The sequence below is a fragment of the Mobula hypostoma genome, chromosome X1 (genome assembly GCF_963921235.1).
Source record: "Mobula hypostoma chromosome X1, sMobHyp1.1, whole genome shotgun sequence".
NCBI classification, from domain to species: domain Eukaryota; kingdom Metazoa; phylum Chordata; class Chondrichthyes; order Myliobatiformes; family Myliobatidae; genus Mobula; species Mobula hypostoma.
This window is the reverse complement of record NC_086128.1, coordinates 34,909,328-34,927,472: the sequence shown is the minus strand read 5'-3', so window position 1 is coordinate 34,927,472 and position 18,145 is coordinate 34,909,328. Positions and strand designations below refer to the sequence as shown.

At 41.6% G+C, this 18,145-nt stretch overlaps 1 protein-coding gene and 1 long non-coding RNA gene across 2 annotated transcripts; both read right to left on the bottom strand.

The window, feature by feature from the left end:
- Positions 1 to 2,625: 2,625 nt before the first annotated feature.
- hspb9l (heat shock protein, alpha-crystallin-related, b9-like) lies at positions 2,626 to 3,615 on the bottom strand. Its single transcript, XM_063036947.1, has one exon. It carries the CDS (start codon positions 3,590 to 3,592, stop codon positions 2,819 to 2,821), a length of 774 nt encoding a protein of 257 aa, XP_062893017.1. The 5' UTR covers positions 3,593 to 3,615; the 3' UTR covers positions 2,626 to 2,818.
- Positions 3,616 to 14,081: 10,466 nt separating this feature from the next.
- LOC134340249 (uncharacterized) lies at positions 14,082 to 17,978 on the bottom strand. The gene is made up of 3 exons (XR_010016498.1): positions 17,858 to 17,978; positions 16,573 to 16,595; positions 14,082 to 14,562 (listed from the first exon to the last, which is right to left on the bottom strand). It is a non-coding gene; the product is annotated as an uncharacterized LOC134340249 (long non-coding RNA).
- Positions 17,979 to 18,145: the final 167 nt, after the last annotated feature.

Here is an 18,145-nt window from a genome sequence, read left to right as displayed (position 1 = left end):
GGGCTGTCAATCATTTCTCTGTCTGAGGTCACTGACGTGCTGAACATCTTCCCGAAGTTTTTGGAATCGCCCTGTGGGCGGCGCTGTGCCGAATAATTCTTGTTTGCGACTGTGCTGCGGTATGACGCCACTTGGTGACTGTGACATCACAGGTTCCAGCCCTGTCTGGCTCCTTCCGCAACTCTGCCCTGTAATATATAAGGCTGCGGTAGATCAGAAACTGAGGTCCGCACACTCACGCCAGTTGCCTTGGAGAGAATTGATAGTTGGAACAATCGGACTTTGCACCTTTCCTGCCTGTGCCAGCAGCCTGAGAACACACTATGCCTAGTCTATTCACTGGCTTTGACCTATTCGAACTTACCGCATGGAAACAGATGGAGCAAATGCGAAAAGGCATGAACTTCATCGAAAGAGTTGTCGAGGGGGTTGTCAAATAGTTCTGGGACGAAGGAGCAATAATTCAGATGCCGGGATCCGATCACGAGGGAGATCAGAGCGGGTCAGTGGACAAGAGTGGAGGTAGCTTCTCTGGGTCTTTGGATGTTTCGCCATTCTCCCCGGAAGAACTGAACGTGAAAATCCTTGGAAGGAACATGCTGATAACGGGAAAACACGAAAAGAAGAGGGATGATGGCAACGGCTCGTAATGGTATAGATATGGAGTTCAGGAGAGAAATCCAGCTGCCAGAAGACGTCGATGCTCGGGTTCTGGAATGCTCTTTGTCCCGGGACGGTCGCTTAAAGGTCCAAGCACCGTTGCTGTTGTTGCCGGCTATGGATGAGCCAGCTATCCCCATCAACATCGAATTCGATACAACATCCCAGTTATATCCCGGAGAAGGGGCACTGGAACCAGATAATGGGGTGGTTGGCGAAATCAGGCCAGAGGCAAAACACAACTGAAGCTTCATGTTCCGGTGCTCACGCATTTCTCGCAGTTCACAGAGAGAATGCCAACCGTACAACTGAACTTCATGGGACCTCCTACAATACCAGCAATGCAAATCTCACGCTTTTCTGTGTACTTTTGAATAGTAGTTTCTGTTACACACAGATAACTTTTTTTTTCTGAATCTGAGCTTTTCGGTCAATTTTGAATTGATGTGCATAAAGTACAGTTCTTAGACAACGGTCTGTATCGTGGGTGTTGCGTTAATCTCCATTTGAAAGGCATAAATACTTATGTCAGTTTGTAAATTTCCATTCTTAATATTCAAAAAAAAATGTTTCTAACCTAATACTGACTATGTGTCTGTCACTTAGTAAATGTATTTTTCGGATCTAACCGAGACGAGAATTGTTAGTCGATGATAGAGAATGGAATCTCAGTTGGGAATGAGATGGGAAAGTGCGTAACAGTTTGAGAAACTGGGATCAGAGCTTGGAGTGGACTGGAGAAATACTGAGCCAAATGGGAAAATGGGGACCAGAGCGACAGAATTACACAGCAATTCACGGTCATTTACACCCTCCTTCATTACAGCTTCGGTGCACTGGTGAACCATGCTACTGAGATTCATAAATTGGAGCGGGTAACCTGCCTTAAGAAACCGCACCAGATTTGATCCAATACGGCTCCAATTACTAAAGTTAATTATCATAATGGAAGAGCATTGCACTGGCAGGCGAAAGACATTGCACAAATTAAGAAGTTAAGGACCACGATCAAATCCCATGGGTTCACACAAAATATAAAAGCACTATGTGCGAAAAAAAACCACAAAGGCAATATTCAGGCATAGGATATAAAAGCAAGTAACGTTCTTGCCACAAAAGTGTTAGTCGGTGGCAATCTCTGACATAATTGTGTATACACGCATTACCATCACTTTGGTAGCATCAGACTTCGATATCCCGGGATACAGTGATCAATCAACTGTAGCGCTCAAACTATGGCAGATCAGAGTACTGTGGTTGCTCAGTCAACTTATCCTGCGGCATGTAACTCTGCTTCCGACCCACAAAACCTTTCAACAGCATACGAAAACAGTCGTCACGAGCACCATATAATATTAAACTCCTTCCGGCTTCAATGCATCTCAAGACTATCCAGCTCTAAACGGGCGCCGTGAGTGGGAAATCGCGATTGTATCGTTCCTTCGCCTTGGCTCACTGACTTGTGTGGATCCTATCTACAAAATACTCGGCTATTACTCGTCCACGTTACTCAGACTGTATCTGCCAAACTTGTGGCCCAAAAGGAAAGTGGTTGCAGAAGCAGGGGAAGACTACCTACCGAAAAGTTGTGCCCTGGATCACTGACCAACGTGGCATGGAATTATCAATGCTGGGTCCAAATACTCCAATTCTGCGTGGAATAATGTTGACTAATGTTGCAATTTACGGAAGTGATTCATCATCCCCCCTCTCTATGCCTCTTAAATCTGTGGAATATATGGCGACATTCCACATCCTGTATAGGGAGATCTGGAAGGACACGGAGTAAAGGAGCTCACCTGAGTCTGGTGACTGCGAAATGGAAATTCTAGTGGAATGAACGAATGGGGACAAAGATGTAGTGAACGAGAGAGCGACTCTCGAAGTTTGTGCAGGTTTAGCAACCAACATTTACCTTTACACGGAGTGAAAGTGTCTACAACCCGAAGGTGCATTTTAAAAGTTAATAACACACAGCAAGGATTTCCCCTTTAAGGTGTTTATTTTTAAATACATTTATATAAAATACTCGACATGAATGTAAATATTGACACAGCGATCAATCTCTGACTGTCAAGCAAACAAGAATTTACATGACATACTGTTAAAACATACTTTTTATCTGCATTTATTGGCATTTTCCAGGATTTGTTGCAAATTAGGCAGAATTGTCCATTTTTGTTTCGCTGTTCCCCTCAGTTCCTCCACTCTCCTTTTTCTGTGCTTTCTCCCGGGGATCCTGTCGGGGACTGGATGTTGTATCGGTTTCGATGTTGATCGGGACGATTCGCTCATCCAGAGAGGGCAGAGCAAGGCGCGGGGCTTGTATCTTTAACCGACCGTCCTCGGTCAAGCAACACTTCACAGCCTGGGTATCGACGTCTTCTGGCAGCGGGAATTCCCTCCTGAATTCCTCATACCTGTAGCTGTAAGAGCCGCTGCCATCGTGGCTCTTCTTCTCGTATTCTCCTGTCACCAACACTTTTCTTCCAAGGACTTTCACCTTCAGTTCTTCCGGGGAGAATCGTGGTACATGCAGGGACACAGAGAAGCCATCTCCACTCTTGCCCACTGTTCCGCTCTGACCTCCTTCGGCTCCGGCTCCAATTCTCGGTCTTTCCCCCCAGAACTCTTTAGCCAACTCCTCGAAAATTCTCTCCATGAAATTCATGCCCTTTCGCATTTCCTCCACCTGTTTCCACACGTTACATTCGAGCGGCTCAAAGACAGTGAGTGGAACGGGCCACAGTGTGTGCACAGGCTGCTGGAACAGGCGGGAGGTCTGGCAAGTCCGACAGCTGAGCATCGTTTCTGCTTCTTCTGTCACTTCTCTGAAAGGCGGCTGGTGTGAAGTGGCGGATCTCAGTTTGTGATCTGGGGCAGCTCTCCGAACACACGCCTTATATATTGCAAGGATAGAGCTGCGGACCATTCTAGAATCGGATCAGCATTGTTGGGGTCAGGACGCCGGAGCTGAAAATAACAGCGGGAGCTCAGCGTTACTTGAAATACCAATGAGCTGCTTTAATGACACATCGGACAAGCTTGATGAATGTTTGGAGTATTTTGATTCATTGATGTCATGATTAGCTGGTAGCGAACAAATTGTGTTCACATTGGATCACATCGTGCTAATGGTAATATTTTAATTCCTGGCAATTTACTGGAAGGCAAACTGTTCAAATATTATCGTGAATATTATAGGCAAATCTCTTTTTCATCATTAGAATTCAGTAAGGTGCCAACAGCAGTGAGCTGGTCTGTGGGAATGGCCATAGTCTGTCCCTAGTGTTCTTGAATTATTTGGATTGCTCCTTGAATTCCCTGCATTGCTTTGCCATGCTGAATTCACTGCTCCCACACGTGGCTCTCGAAATTTAGCTGCTTATTTAACTCCTTAATTGTGCAAGCAGCATCACAACCGTTTCAAGCCCTTCGGAACTTCAACTCTCTGGGGACTTTAGTTTGTTCCGCCTTATTTTCTTTGCTACCTATGGCTAGCAGTGCACTAGAAATAGATCAGTACGAGTCATGTGAGAATGAATGTTCTAAAACCGTTCAGGATGCTATTTGTAAACTTTCCGAACATCAAAATGCCCGTGCTTTGGAAGAATTGTAACCCTGATTTCTAATTATTAGTTTAGACTTATAAGTCACATATTTAGAAGCATAAACATCATACGGTGACAGATTTGGTAGGATATTTTGAAAGGGACAATGCCGCTTAAGCGTTATGTCAGACGTGAAACCCTAAACTGTACAATACTGCCGTAGAACTATTAGTATAAAGAAAGGGTCAATGCGGGATAAAATGTCATGATTTCTAACACAGAATCTTGTAACTCATCTGCACCAGAGTTATTCTGTTGATTGTTTTAGAGTTCGAGATTTTAGTCATAGAGTCATGCGGCATAAACGAGGCTCTCCGGCTCGTCAAGTCTATGTTGCCCATCAAGGACTTATCTTTATTAATCACATTACCTCGAGTCAGCACATGACTCGTCACTTTAGACGCGAAAGTTGCGATCCAAATGTAGATGATGTTAAGAGTAGCAGTCTACGAACCCACAAAGGTAGTGCTTCGAGATTTCAACATCCCCTCGTCTAAAAAAACCTTCTGGTCCCCTCTAAACTTCTCACACTGAACACCTGCCCTTTAGTTTATGATACCTCTGCCACGAGGTAAAGCTTCTTACTATTTATGGCATCCATAATTTTATGTAACAATATACCACCTTCGCCCTTCCCACCCCTACAATTTCCTCCACTGCTCTGAAAATACATCCATCCTATCAGATCAGTCCTTAATAACTGAAGTGCCCCACCCCAGATGTCGCTCTCGTACATCTCCACTGCACTCTCCATATAACCATATAACAATTACAGCACGGAAACAACAGGAATTCTGCAGATGCTGGAAATTCAAGCAACACACATCAAAGTTGCTGGTTTCTCTTACTAACTCTTCCTTCAGCTAGTCCTGACGAAGGGTCTCGGCCTGAAACGTCGACTGTACCTCTTCCTAGAGATGCTGCCCGGCCTGCTGCGTTCATGAGCAATTTTGATGTGCGCAGCATGGAAACAGGCCATCTCGGCCCTTCTAGTCCGTGCCGAACTCTTACTCTCACCTAGTCCCACCGACCTGCACTCAGCCCACAATCCTCCATTCCTTTCCTGTCCATATATCTATCCAATTTAACTTTAAATGACAACATTGAACCTGCCTCAACCACTTCTGCTGGAAGCTCGTTCCACACAGCCACCACTCTCTGAGTAAAGAAGTTCCCCCTCATGTTACCCCTAAACTTTTGCCCTTTAACTCTCAACTCATGTCCTCTTGTTTGAATGTCCCCCACTCTCAATGGAAAAAGCCTATCCACATCAACTCTATCTCTCCCTCTCATAATTTTAAACACCTCTATCAAGTCTCCCCTCAACCTTCTACGTTCCAAAGAATAAAGACCCAACTTGTTCAACCTTTCTCTGTAACTTAGGTGATGAAACCCAGGTAACATTCTAGTAAACCTTCTCTGTACTCTCTCTATTTTGTTGACATCTTTCCTATAATTTGGTGACCAAAACTGTACACAATACTCCAAATTTGGTCTCACCAATGCCTTGTACAATTTCAACATTACATCCCAACTCCTATACTCAATGCTCTGATTTATAAAGGCCAGCATACCATCCTTCCTCTATTGCAGACTGCACAGTGTGCTCCAGCTGTGGCTCAACCAACGTTTTATTAAATTGCACCATCAATTCCTTGCTCTCCCATTCTGTGCCCTAGCTGGGCAAGTATTTTATCTACCTTTTTTTAAACCACCTTACACCCCAGTGCTGATAGCTTCAGGAATCCATAAAAATGTAATACACAAAATTCTTCTGCTCCTTAGGCCCTAGCATTCAATGTCTCTCCTACTCTTAATAGTCCTCCCTATCAGTATTAAATTCCATCTGTCATTGTTCTTCCCATCTTACCTATTGATTAACACCACCCTATCACATAAACTATCCCTTACCCTATTAACAACACCAACTTTCATATCGTTTGTCAACTTACTTCCTATATTCCTACCTGTCCTTAATGTATAGAACAGCAACACTGATGCTTGTAGCACATTCCTTGTAATTTACTTCCCATCACAAAAACAACTCTCCATCATAACTCTTGCCACTCCCACCCTCAATTACAAAAACCAATTTGCAAATTTGCCCTAGATTACACAGACTCTAACCTTTTGGACCAGACTCCCACATGAAACCTTAAGTGTTCCAGCTGTGATAAAAATAATCATGGATAGGATCCTACTGAGGTCTATTTAGATGAAATCAAGTCAACTGCCGTAATCAATACAGCTTTAAAAGAATCTGCACAACTTGGTGACATTGGTGGATTTGAATAGACATACATCAAAGGCATTTTCAGCCCTCTGGCCTTAACAATCATAACTGTAGCAACTACATTCTTTGCAGCTTTCAAAACTGGTAGTATCTCACCCCCATTCCTCAACACTTACACCATGTCTAAATAGTCTTTATATTACAGTGCCTTGTAAAAGTATTCATCTCCCAACCCTTTGTTCACATAAACAAGTATTACAACCAGAAATTTTGATAAATTTAACTGAGAATTTGTATTTGTGAATCACGTCCTCCTCCCCCCCCACAATAGAGCACCAAAACAGGGAAAATTGTAAAGCATGAGAAATCAATAATTTAAAAACTGAAATAGCAGCAGTTCTAAAATATTCATTCTTCTTTGCTCAGTACTTAGTTGAACCACCTCTCACAGCTATTATAGCCAGTAATATTTTTGAATACGTCTTTATTAGCTTTCCACAATGTGATAGAGCAAGGTTTGCCCATTGCTCTTTGAAAAATTGCACAACCTGTGCCTTATTATTTGGGGAGTGGTGGTGGACAGCAATCTTGAGGTTTTGCTGAAGATGTTTGATCGGGTTAAGGTCAGGACTCTGACTGGGCCACTCAAGGACATCAATTTTCTTTATTTGAAGCCACACCATGTTTGCTTTGACAGTGGATCATTGCCCTACTGAAAGACAAACTTCCTCCTCTGTTTAAGCTTTCTGTTTGAGGCTAGCAGGTTTTTATCCAGGATCTCTCTATATTTAGCAGCATTCATCTTCCCATCTGTCCTGACCCTGCTCCTGAAAAGCATCCCCATAGCATGATGCTACCTCGCTCAGGTACAGTGTTAGATTCTCATCCAACCACAAGATCTTCTTCCACATCTTTACCGTTTATTCTAAGTGACACTTTGCAAAGTCTGGGTAAGGATATGTTTGAAAAAAAGCCAGGGCTCCTTCTTTACCACTCTTCCATAAATACTCTTTTTGTGCAAAGCCTTAAGAGATTTTGGAGCTGTGAGCTGCATCTCCTGCTGCTGTCATAGTAGACTCTCTTACAAGTGCCATTCTTCTCTGGTGTCTACGTTTAAAGGGGTGGCCTGACCTAGGCAGTGTGGCTGTGGTTTCATTCCCCCCCCCCCTTTTTTTCACAATGGACTGCACTGAGCTCTGAGATATGTTCAGTGCCTTTGAGATGGTTTTGTCCTCTTCCCCAGATTCATGCTTCTCTATTATCATTTCCCTGACTTGCCTGGAATGCTCTTTTGCCTTTATTTTATTTTGGTTTGGTCTGTTGAAAACCTACCACACTGTTGGGCCTTACAGAGAGATGTGGTACTGTATTTATTCATATAAATTCATTGAACACAGGTTCAAATTTTCTGCATCAATGAGTTGCACTTGGGGAAAGTTAGCATAATACTTATAAATGGGATGAATACTTTTTCAGCCTCAATTATGGTTTTTAATTTTTAGTAAATTGCATGTTTCAGAATTTTTCTTTTTAATTTGACATGATGCACAATATTTAAATTAACTCAAGAAATTCCTACTTCAAATATTTTAAATTTAGTAAATGAGACAGTAAAACATGAAGCATTGTACCCAAGCAACACACATAAAAGTTGCTAGTGAATGCAGCAGGCCAGGCAGCATCTCTAGGAAGAGGTGCAGTCGACGTTTCAGTCAGGACGAAGGGTTTCGGCCTGAAACGTCGACTGCACCTCTTCCTAGAGATGCTGCTTGGCCTGCTGCGTTCACCAGCAACTTTTATGTGGGTTGCTTGAATTTCCAGCATCTGCAGAATTCCTGTTGTAAGCATTGTACCCATTTTCCTTTTACATGTATTACAGGCTATTCAAATGAAGTTTTTTTTTTGTTTCACTCCCTACACCTATTCATTTTAAAGTGCTGCTTAGAGTCATTGGCTTGTTTTCTACTTTTTTTCAGCTCATCTAGTCCACCCCAAGCCACTTAAACTGCCTACTCCCATCGACCTTCACTGGGACCATAGCTCTCCATACCCCTACCATTTATGTACCTATCCAAAATTCTCTTAAATATTGAAATCAATCTTGCATGCACCACTTGCACTGGCAGCTTGTTCCACACACTCGTGACTCTGAGTGAAGAAATTTCCAGTCCCGTTCCTCAAACTTTTCAGCTTTCACCCTTAACCCATGACCTCTAGTTGCAATCCCACCCAACCTCAGTGGAAGAAGCCTGCTTGTATTTATCCTATCTATACCCTCAATTTTGTATAATTGTCAAATATCCCCTCAATCTTCTACATTCCAAGGAATAAAGTCCTAACCTATCCAATCTTTCCACATAACTCAGGTTCACCAGACTAGATATCCTTGTAAATTTCCTCTGTACTCTTTCAACCTTATTTGTATCTTAAACTGCACACATTACTCCAAATTAGGCCCCACCAATGTCTTATACAACTTCAACACAGCATCCCATCTCATGTACTCAATACTTTGATTTATGATGGTCAATGCGCCAGCTTTCTTTATGACCCTATCAACCCATGACACCACTTTTAATAAATTATGGACCTATATGCTCAATTCCATTTGTTCTAACCACACTCCTTACTGACTGACCATTCACTGTGTAAGACCTACTCAAATCTAATGCCCCACACTTGTCTGCATTAAATTCCATCTACCATCTTTCAAATAATTTTGCCAGCTGGCCCAGATCCCACTGCAAGCCATGATGGTCTTCCTCGCTGTCCACAACACCCCCAAAACTTGGTGTCTTCTGCAAATTTCTGATTCAGTTAACCACATTATCATCCAGATCATTGATTACAGATGACAACCAACAATGGACCCAGCAACAATTCCACAGCACTCCACTAGTCACAGGCCTGCAGTCAGGGAGGCAACTATTTTCTACCACTATCTGGCTTCTCCCACAAAGCCAATGCCTAATCCAATTTGCTACCTCATCTCGAATGCCAAGTGATTAAACCTTCTTGACCAACCTCCAATGTGGGATCTTACTAAAGTCCATGTAGACAGCATCGCTTCATCAACTTTCCTGGCTACTTCCTCAAAAAACTTTATAAGACTGATTAGACACAACCTACCACACACAAAGCCAGGTTGACTATTCTTAATCAGTCCAGGTGTACCGAAACACTCATATCTGAACCCTTAGAATACTTTCCAATAACTTTCCCACAACTGATGTCAGGCTCACTGGCCTATAATTTCCTGGTTTACATTTACAGTCTTTCTTAAACAGCAGGACAACATTGGCTATCCTCCAGTACAGCTACCAATAAGGATGTTTTTAATTTCTTTGCTAGGGCCTTGGCAATTTCTGCACTTGCCTCCTGCAGGGCTGAGGGAACACCTTGTCAGACTCTGGGGATTTATCCACACCAATTTGCCTCGAGACAGCAGACACTCCTCCTCTGAATCTGTGTAGGGTCCATGAAGTTGATACCATTTTGTCTTATTTCTATAGACTCTGTGTCAGTCTCCTGAGTAAATACACATGCAAAAACTGCATTTAAGATATCCCCCATCTCTTTTGGCTCTACACATGGATTGTCATTCTGATCTTCCAGAGACCATAAAGTATAGGAGCATAATTAGGCCATTTAGCTCATTGAGTCTGCTCTGCCATTACATTATGGCTGATCCATTTCCTTTCTCATCCTCAGTATCCTGCCTTCTCCCCATATCCCTTCATGCCCTGACTAATCAAGAATCCATCAACCTCTCCCTTAAATATACCCAATGACTTGGCCTCCACAACTGCCTGTGGCAACAAATTCCACAGATTCTCCATTCTCTGGTTAAGGAAATTCCTCCTCGTCTTTGTTCTAAAAGGACACCCCTCCATTCTGAGGCTGTGTCCTCTAGTCACAGCTCCCCCACCATAGGAAACATCCTTTCCATATCCACTCTATTGGGGCCTTTCAACATTTAATAGGTTTCAATGAGGTCATTCTCTCATTCTTCTGAATGCCAATGAATGGAGGCTGAGAGCCATCAAATGCTCCTTATATGATAAGCTTTTCAATTCTGGAATAGTTTTCATGAATCTCCTTTGAACCCCCTCCAGTGTCAGCCCCCTCCTTCTTGGATATGGAGCCCAAAACTGCTCACAGTAGTCCAAGTGAGGCCTCACCAGTGCTTAATAAAGTCTCAACATTACATCCTTGCTTTGACATTCAGGCCCTCTCCAAATGAATGCTAACATCATATTTGCCTTCCTTGCCACTGACTCATCCTGCAAATTAACCTTTCGGGAACCCTACACGAGGACTCTCAAGTCCCTCTGCACCTCAGATTTTTGAATTTTCTCCCCATTTAGAAAGTAGTCTACCTTTTTATTTATTCTACCCAAGTGCATGATCATACACTTCCCAACACTGTAATCCATGTGCCACTTCTTTGCCCATTCCCCTGATCTGTTTAAGTCCTTCTGTAGCCTCTCTACTTTCTCAAAACTACCTGCCCCTCCACCTATCTTCACATCGCCAGCAAACTTGGCTATAAAGCCATCAATTCTGTCACCCAAATCAATGACATCTAACATAAAAAGAAGCGGTCCAAACAGACCCCTGAAGAACACCACCAGTCACTGGCAGCCAGTCAGAAAAGACTTCCTTTATTCCCACTCTTTGCTTCCTACCAATCAGCCAATGTTCTATCCATACTAGTATCTTTCTCATAATACCATGGGCCCTTAACTTGTTAAGCAGCCTTGTGTGGCACCTTGTTAAAGGCCTTCTGAAAATCCAAGTATACAACATCAACAGATTCTCCTTTGTCTATCCTGCTCAAAGAATTCCAACAGATGTGTCAAGCATGACTTCCCCTTAAGGAAACCATACTGACAATGAGCTATTTTATCATATGTCACCAAGTACCCCAAACCACATCCTTAACAATCGACTCCAACATCTTCCCAACCACTGAGGTCAGACTAACTGGCCCATAATTTTCTTTCTTCTGCCTTTCTTCCTTCTTGAAGAGAGAGGTAACATTTGCAACTTTCCAGTCTTCTGAAACCATTCCAGTTCTAGTGATTCTTGAAAGATTACAAATGCCACCACAATCTCTTCAGTCAACATTTTCAGAATCCTGGGGTGTACACCATCTGGTCCAGATAACTTATCTACCCTCAGACCTTTCAGTTTCCCAAGAAACTTCTCCCTAGTAATGGGAACTTCACACACTTCTGCCTCCTGACAGTTTTTGAACTTCCACCAAACTACTAGTGTAATCCACAGTGAAGACTGATGCAAATACTTATTCTGTTTGTGTGCCATTTCCTTGTCTCCCATTACTACCTCTCCTGCATTGTTTTCCAGTAGTCCGCTATCTACTCTTGGCTCTCTTTTACACTTTATATATCTGAAGACACATTTTGATATCCTCTTTAATATTATTGGCTAACTTACCTTTGTATTCCTTTCCAAACCAGTTTTGGCTAGCTTCCCTCTCACATCTCTGTAATTCCCTTTACTCCACTGTAATACATATACACCTGACTTAGCTTCTTCTCAAATTGCAGGGTGAATATTATCACATTATGACTACTGGCCCCCAAGAGTCCCTTTATTTAATCTAATTAATTCCAGTTCATTGCACAAAGCCCAATCCAGAATGGCCGATTCCCTAGTGGACTCAACCACAAGCTGCTCAAAAAGCCATCTCGTAGGCATTCTAGAAATTCCCTCTCAAGATCCAGCATGACATGATTTTCCCCAATCTACCTGTACATTAAAATCCTCCATGATTATTGCAATATTATTCTTTTGACATGCATTTTTCAATCTCCCATTGTAATTTGTAGACCACATCTTTACAACTGTTTGGGGGTCTGTATACAACTCCTATCAGGGTCCTTTTACCCTTGCTGTTCCTTGGCTCTACCCACAACAATTTAACACCTTCTGATCCTGTTACTTCTTTCTAATGATTCGATTTTTTAAAAAACCAACAGAACCATGCCACCCCTTCTGCCGACCTGCGCTTTCAATACAATGTGTATCCTTAAGCCCCCAGCTATAATCTTCTTTCAGCCACAATTTAGTGATGCCCACAATGTCATATATGCCAATCTGTAACTGTGCTACAAGTTCATCTACCTTATTCTGTACTGCACGCATTCAAATATAAAACCTTCAATCGTGTATTCACCTTTTTCGATTTTGTCTGCATTTTACATTGCAATTCATCCCATTGACTGCAATTTTGCCCTATCATCAGCCTCTCCTTCCTAAGAGTCTCACTATGTTACTTCTATTTGTAAACAAACTACCCTATCCTCAGCACTATCACTCCGGTTCTCATTCCCCTGCCAAACTAGTTTAAATACTTCCCAACAGTCCCAGCCAATCTGTCTACATTGATATTGGTCCCCCTCGGGTTCAGGTTTAACCCGTCCCTTTTGTACCGGTCGTACTTTCCCCAGAAGGGATCCCAGTGATCCAGAAATCTGAACCCCTGCCCCCTGCACCAGTTCCTCAGCCACTCATTCACCTGCTACATCATCCTATTCTTACCCTCAGTGGTGCGTGGCATAGGCAGCAATCCAGAAATTACTAACTACCCTGGAGGTCCTGTTTTCCAGCTTTCTACCCAGCTCCATAAAAATCTCTCTTCAGGACCTCCTCACCTTTCCTACCTGTATCGTTGGTGCCAATATTCTTGTTGCTCACCCTCCCCCTTTAGAATGCTGTGGACCCGATCTAAGACATTCCTGACTCTGGTACCTGGGAGGCAACATACACAGCATCGTGTCTTTGTTCCTCAGATTATGGAATCTCCTATCACCACTTCAGTCCTCTTTACTTCTTTACTGAACCAAGCACCAGACTCTATGCCAGAAACCCAGTCACTTCCCCCCAGGTCATCCCCCTCATTAGTACCCAAAGTGGTATACTTATTATTCAGGGGTACTCTATACTGACTGCCTGCCCATTTGCTTTCCTTCTCCCAACAGTCACCCAGTTACCTGCCTCCTATAACCTAGGGATGACAACCTCCCTGTAGCTCTTATCTATAACTTCCTCAGTCTCCTGTATGAGCTGAAGGACATCAAGCTGTAGCTCCAGTTCTGTAATACATTCTCTGAGAAGCTTCAGCTCAATGACCTGGCGCAGATGTGGTTATCCAGGAAGCTGGAGGTCTCCTAGAATATACACCCTGAAATGCTTTTGCTTTGCAACCATCCACGAAAACAGAGAAGCAAATTTTTAAAAAACTCAAGTTGGAACTTCTATCACTTATGAATATGAAATAAGAAATGCACCTGTTAAGGAGGCAAAGCAAGCAAATTGGGTAACTCTTTCAAATAGGAATCATTAAAGTCCATTCCTTATAACTTCTTAGTTACACCTTTTAGATTATAGCTGAGATACACAAATTGTAAATATTTAAGCCTTATGAATTTTAGACTTGGCTTACTCTCCATTTGATTATGATCAATCTTGTACCTAAAGGACACTTCATCCAGCAAGCACTCTCAATTTATATTAAATTCTCTAATTTATTCAGTAGGGGCTCTGCATCTATTCAAATGACTGAGCATCCACAGCCCACTGGCATGGAAAAATATAAGGGCTCAATTCTTAGTACTTCTTAAGGAGAAAATGACTGATGCCAGACAAGACGTTGGAATTTTCAAACCATACAATATGGCAATAGTTGTATCAAAGTATAAAAATGTAGTAAAACAGATGAACTTTCATTTGTCAGGTTAAAATGGCAAAATTAGCTAGCTTTGGCATAAATAGATATGAGAAAATATGAACATAAAAAACCAATGCAGCCATTTCTTACACAGCACATTAGATTTCTAAACTTTAATTTGTTACACAAAAACAATTCATAAAAGTCATGTAAAAGGTTTCTAAAGAACACAAGTTTGAAAATCTGTCAATAACCATTGATGAAGTGGAACTTTAAAGCAGTTGCCAATCACTGCAGTTTTGCAGCAATTAATGACATTTCACTTTGACCTCGCCCTCATCTTCCTTCGCTTGCGCTTCAGCCTATTCAGGAATAGAAGATTTAGAATAAATTACAAGTTGCCAAATGCAATTCCCCAAGATGAATACAAACAGTAATAAAGTTTACAATTCTTTGGTTGAAGTATGATGTCTATATGCTGTAAAAACAGAGACCATTCCCCTTCTTCCTTTCAATCTTATGCAATGAAGCAGTAAGACAAGCAGATCCCCTACTGCAGGTTAACGACTTTCATCAGAAATGGTTAGTTATGAGATGCAACAAGAACTAATAAAAAGCAAACAAAATAAAACTGACTTGATGAAAGACAAGGAAGTGTCTTGAGGTGGTACAAGTAAATGTTACAAAAGTAACAAAATTTACCATGCTCCAGTATGTTTTCATTAGTCAAGTGCTGAGGTAGTGTGACATTCCAAGGATAACCATTGGTGTAGATAACAAGTGAACATATGTCATGGAAATTTCTCTACTCAAAATTATTAGTGACAGATAGAGCACAAAACATGTCCTTTTGCTCCAAACACATTTTTGCGCCAAAGTACATTCACCTCTAGGAGACAGGATGCATCTCCTTCCTGAGTGGTATGACGGCTGTGTGGACCCATGGTGTTTATACTTGCGTACTATTGTTTGTACAGATGAATGTGGTACCTTCAGGCGTTTGGAAATTGCTCCCAAGAATGAACCAGACTTAACATCATTTTCCGACCTCAATCTGATAGAAGATTTGTGGACAGAACTGAAAAAGTGTGTGTGAGCAAAGTGGCCTACAAACCTGACTCAGTTACACCAGTTCTGTCTGCAGGAATGGAACAAAATTCCAGCAACATACTGTGAGAAGCTTGTGGAAGGCTACCCAAAACGTTTGACCCAAGTTAAACAATTAAAAGGCAATGCTACCAAATACTAACAAAGTGTTTGCAAATTTCTGACCCACTGGGAAAGTGATGAAAGAAATAAAAGCTGAAATAAGTCATTCTCTGTACTATTATCCTGACATTTCACATTCAATAAAGTAGGGATCCTAACTGACCTAAGACAGGGAATGTTTTCTCGGATTAAATGTCAGGAATTGTGAAAAACTGAGTTTAAATGTAATTGGCGAAAATATATGTAAACTACTGACTTCAACTGTAGGTGTTTGAAAATTATATGCGACTCAAAGGAAGCATTATAAATAGGTGATTTAATGTTGCATCAGGGAGCCTTTCTCCAGAGTGACTCCAAATACTGTCAGCTTGTGTGCTAAACAAAGACTTTTCACACTAGCTTTCATTGACAGTCATAACAGTCCATGCCCTCGTCTTGGTACTACCATCAGACAGGAGGCATGGAAGCCTTGGGTCTCACACCGCCAGGCTCCTGAACCAGCGATAACTTAATTCACCTCTACTCTGAACTGATTCTACAACTTCCAGACTCACTTTCAAGGATGCTTCAACTCATGTATTATTTTTATTTGCAGTTTCCTTTTTTGCACAATGGATATTTGTCCATCTTTATCTGTTTATGTAGGTTTTTTGTAAAGTTCTATTGTATTTCTTTTCCCTGTAAACACCTGCAAGAAAATGAATCTCAATGTAGTATAACATATGCAAGTTATATATAAACTTCAATTGCATCACTTTCAAATTTGACAACTTTCCCTTATTAATAGATTGCCTCGGTAAAGTTGAAAATGAGACCAAGTTATGACAATTTCTGCTGTTTTTGCTTTAACCTTCCTGAGATTCATTTACTTAGAGCTCTATTTTCAGCATGCTTGCTATAAGAAACTTCCCAATCTGTCAAGCAAAGTGAAGCTATGCCAACTGCCACAATCAACTCAGACTGGTAACTGTGTTCTGGGACTTTAGAAGATCAAATTATCCAAAATTATGCAGAAATAAAGGATAAAACAAATACTCACCATTATTATAAAACTTATTATAAAATCAGGTTAATTTAAAAATGAAGATAACACTCCCCTAAGCATCACCTACAAGTAAAATAAATTTAATTTGATCTGGGAAAAAAATTAGATTTATACAGACCTCCGCATTCTTTTCTTTCTCCACTGCAGAAGAAAAAAAAAAATCAATTAGTTTCCATTAAATTCACTTTCTACAATATTGGTAGATTTACACTTTTTAAAATGTCAGAATCAATATTCACTTTTCCACAACTTCTGATAAATAGCAGTTGCATAGAAACCTGTTCAGTAAAACAGAAGCTGTTGCAGATGGGAGTGCATTTTACTTGGAGGTCAGTGACCAGAAGTCTTCTGCAGGAAACCGTTCTAGGAACCCTGCTCTTCGTGAATACTACAAATAACTTGGATGAGAAAGTGGAAAGGTGGATAAATAAGTTTGCAGATGACACAGAGGTTGGTGGAGTTGTGGATAGTGTAGAAGGCTGTATGCAGGTTACAATGAGACATTGACAAGCAGGGCTGAGACGCGGCAGATGGTATTCAACCCAGAAAAGTGTGAAGTGATTCACTTTTGAAGGTCAAATTAGAAGGCAGAATACCGGGTTAATAGCAGGAATCAGAGCATAGTTTAAGTGGATAGCTAGATACATTTTACCAGGGTTGAAATGGATAATATAAAGGGCATAATTTTAAAGTAATTGCTCATAAAGTATGAGGGAAGGGTGTAGGAATGTCAGAGGTATATTTTTCTTCCAGTGGTGGATGCATGGACACACTGCCAGGGATATACATTAAGGACATTTAAGATGGGCACATGGACGATAGAAAAAAATGGAAGGCTATGCCGGTGGGAAGGGTTAGATTGATCTTACAAATTTCTGTGAAAACCCATGTTTTTTTTAAAAAACATAAAGGGTGTAAATATATATCAGAACCAGAAACGTACTTCCCATTCTCCACCAAGATAATTACTCTACCTAAAAGTACGTTTTCTCCCTCCTGCCTAGATGCAATATCAACAGCTTTCCTCCGGCCATAGCCAGTTTTTTGGGAGTTAAGCAGCTACGACTGGAGACCTATAAATTCGAGGAAGGGCGGGCTAGAGGTCGACCACATGCTGCAGAGGACCAGATCTGAGATTTGTTTAAAATTAATTACTAATCCAAATTTAATCAGTTAGACGCGCGCGTGTGTGTGGTTCAGAGAATTCCCTTTTCCAAACGTTGACTGATTCGCGGGTCAGTAAGACAGCAAGAGACTCGAACCCACAATGTGCCACGGCCCTCAAAGCAGACATGACAGCCAAGACCAATTCTTTCCCCAGCACTCCACACTCCGCTCTCTCAAAGCCTATATTATTTTTAATCACTATGCTTTAATTTACCGCTTGGTGATGAATTACTCACTTTCGCCCTCATGGCTTTTCAGGAGCAACACCGGCGCACGTCCTGGCCTTCACGCCTAGCAGGCGAATATACGCATGCGCCGAAGTGGCTACGGCTAAAAACGATCACACCCGTGATACATTGTAAACCATATTAAGGACTGCTGAAGACCGGATATTTGCAAAATATTTGTATATACTTAAAAGTTTCATCATAATTTAATACTTAATTGTTTTAGTTTGCTCGTGTGAAATTAAAGATGATAAAACAAATTGCCATATGTAGGATATCAGCCCGCTACCACCCTGA

Coding starts and splice junctions, on each gene's coding strand:
- hspb9l (XM_063036947.1), bottom strand. CDS start 3,592: ATGGTCCGCAGCTCTATCCTTGCAATATATAAGGCGTGTGTTCGGAGA.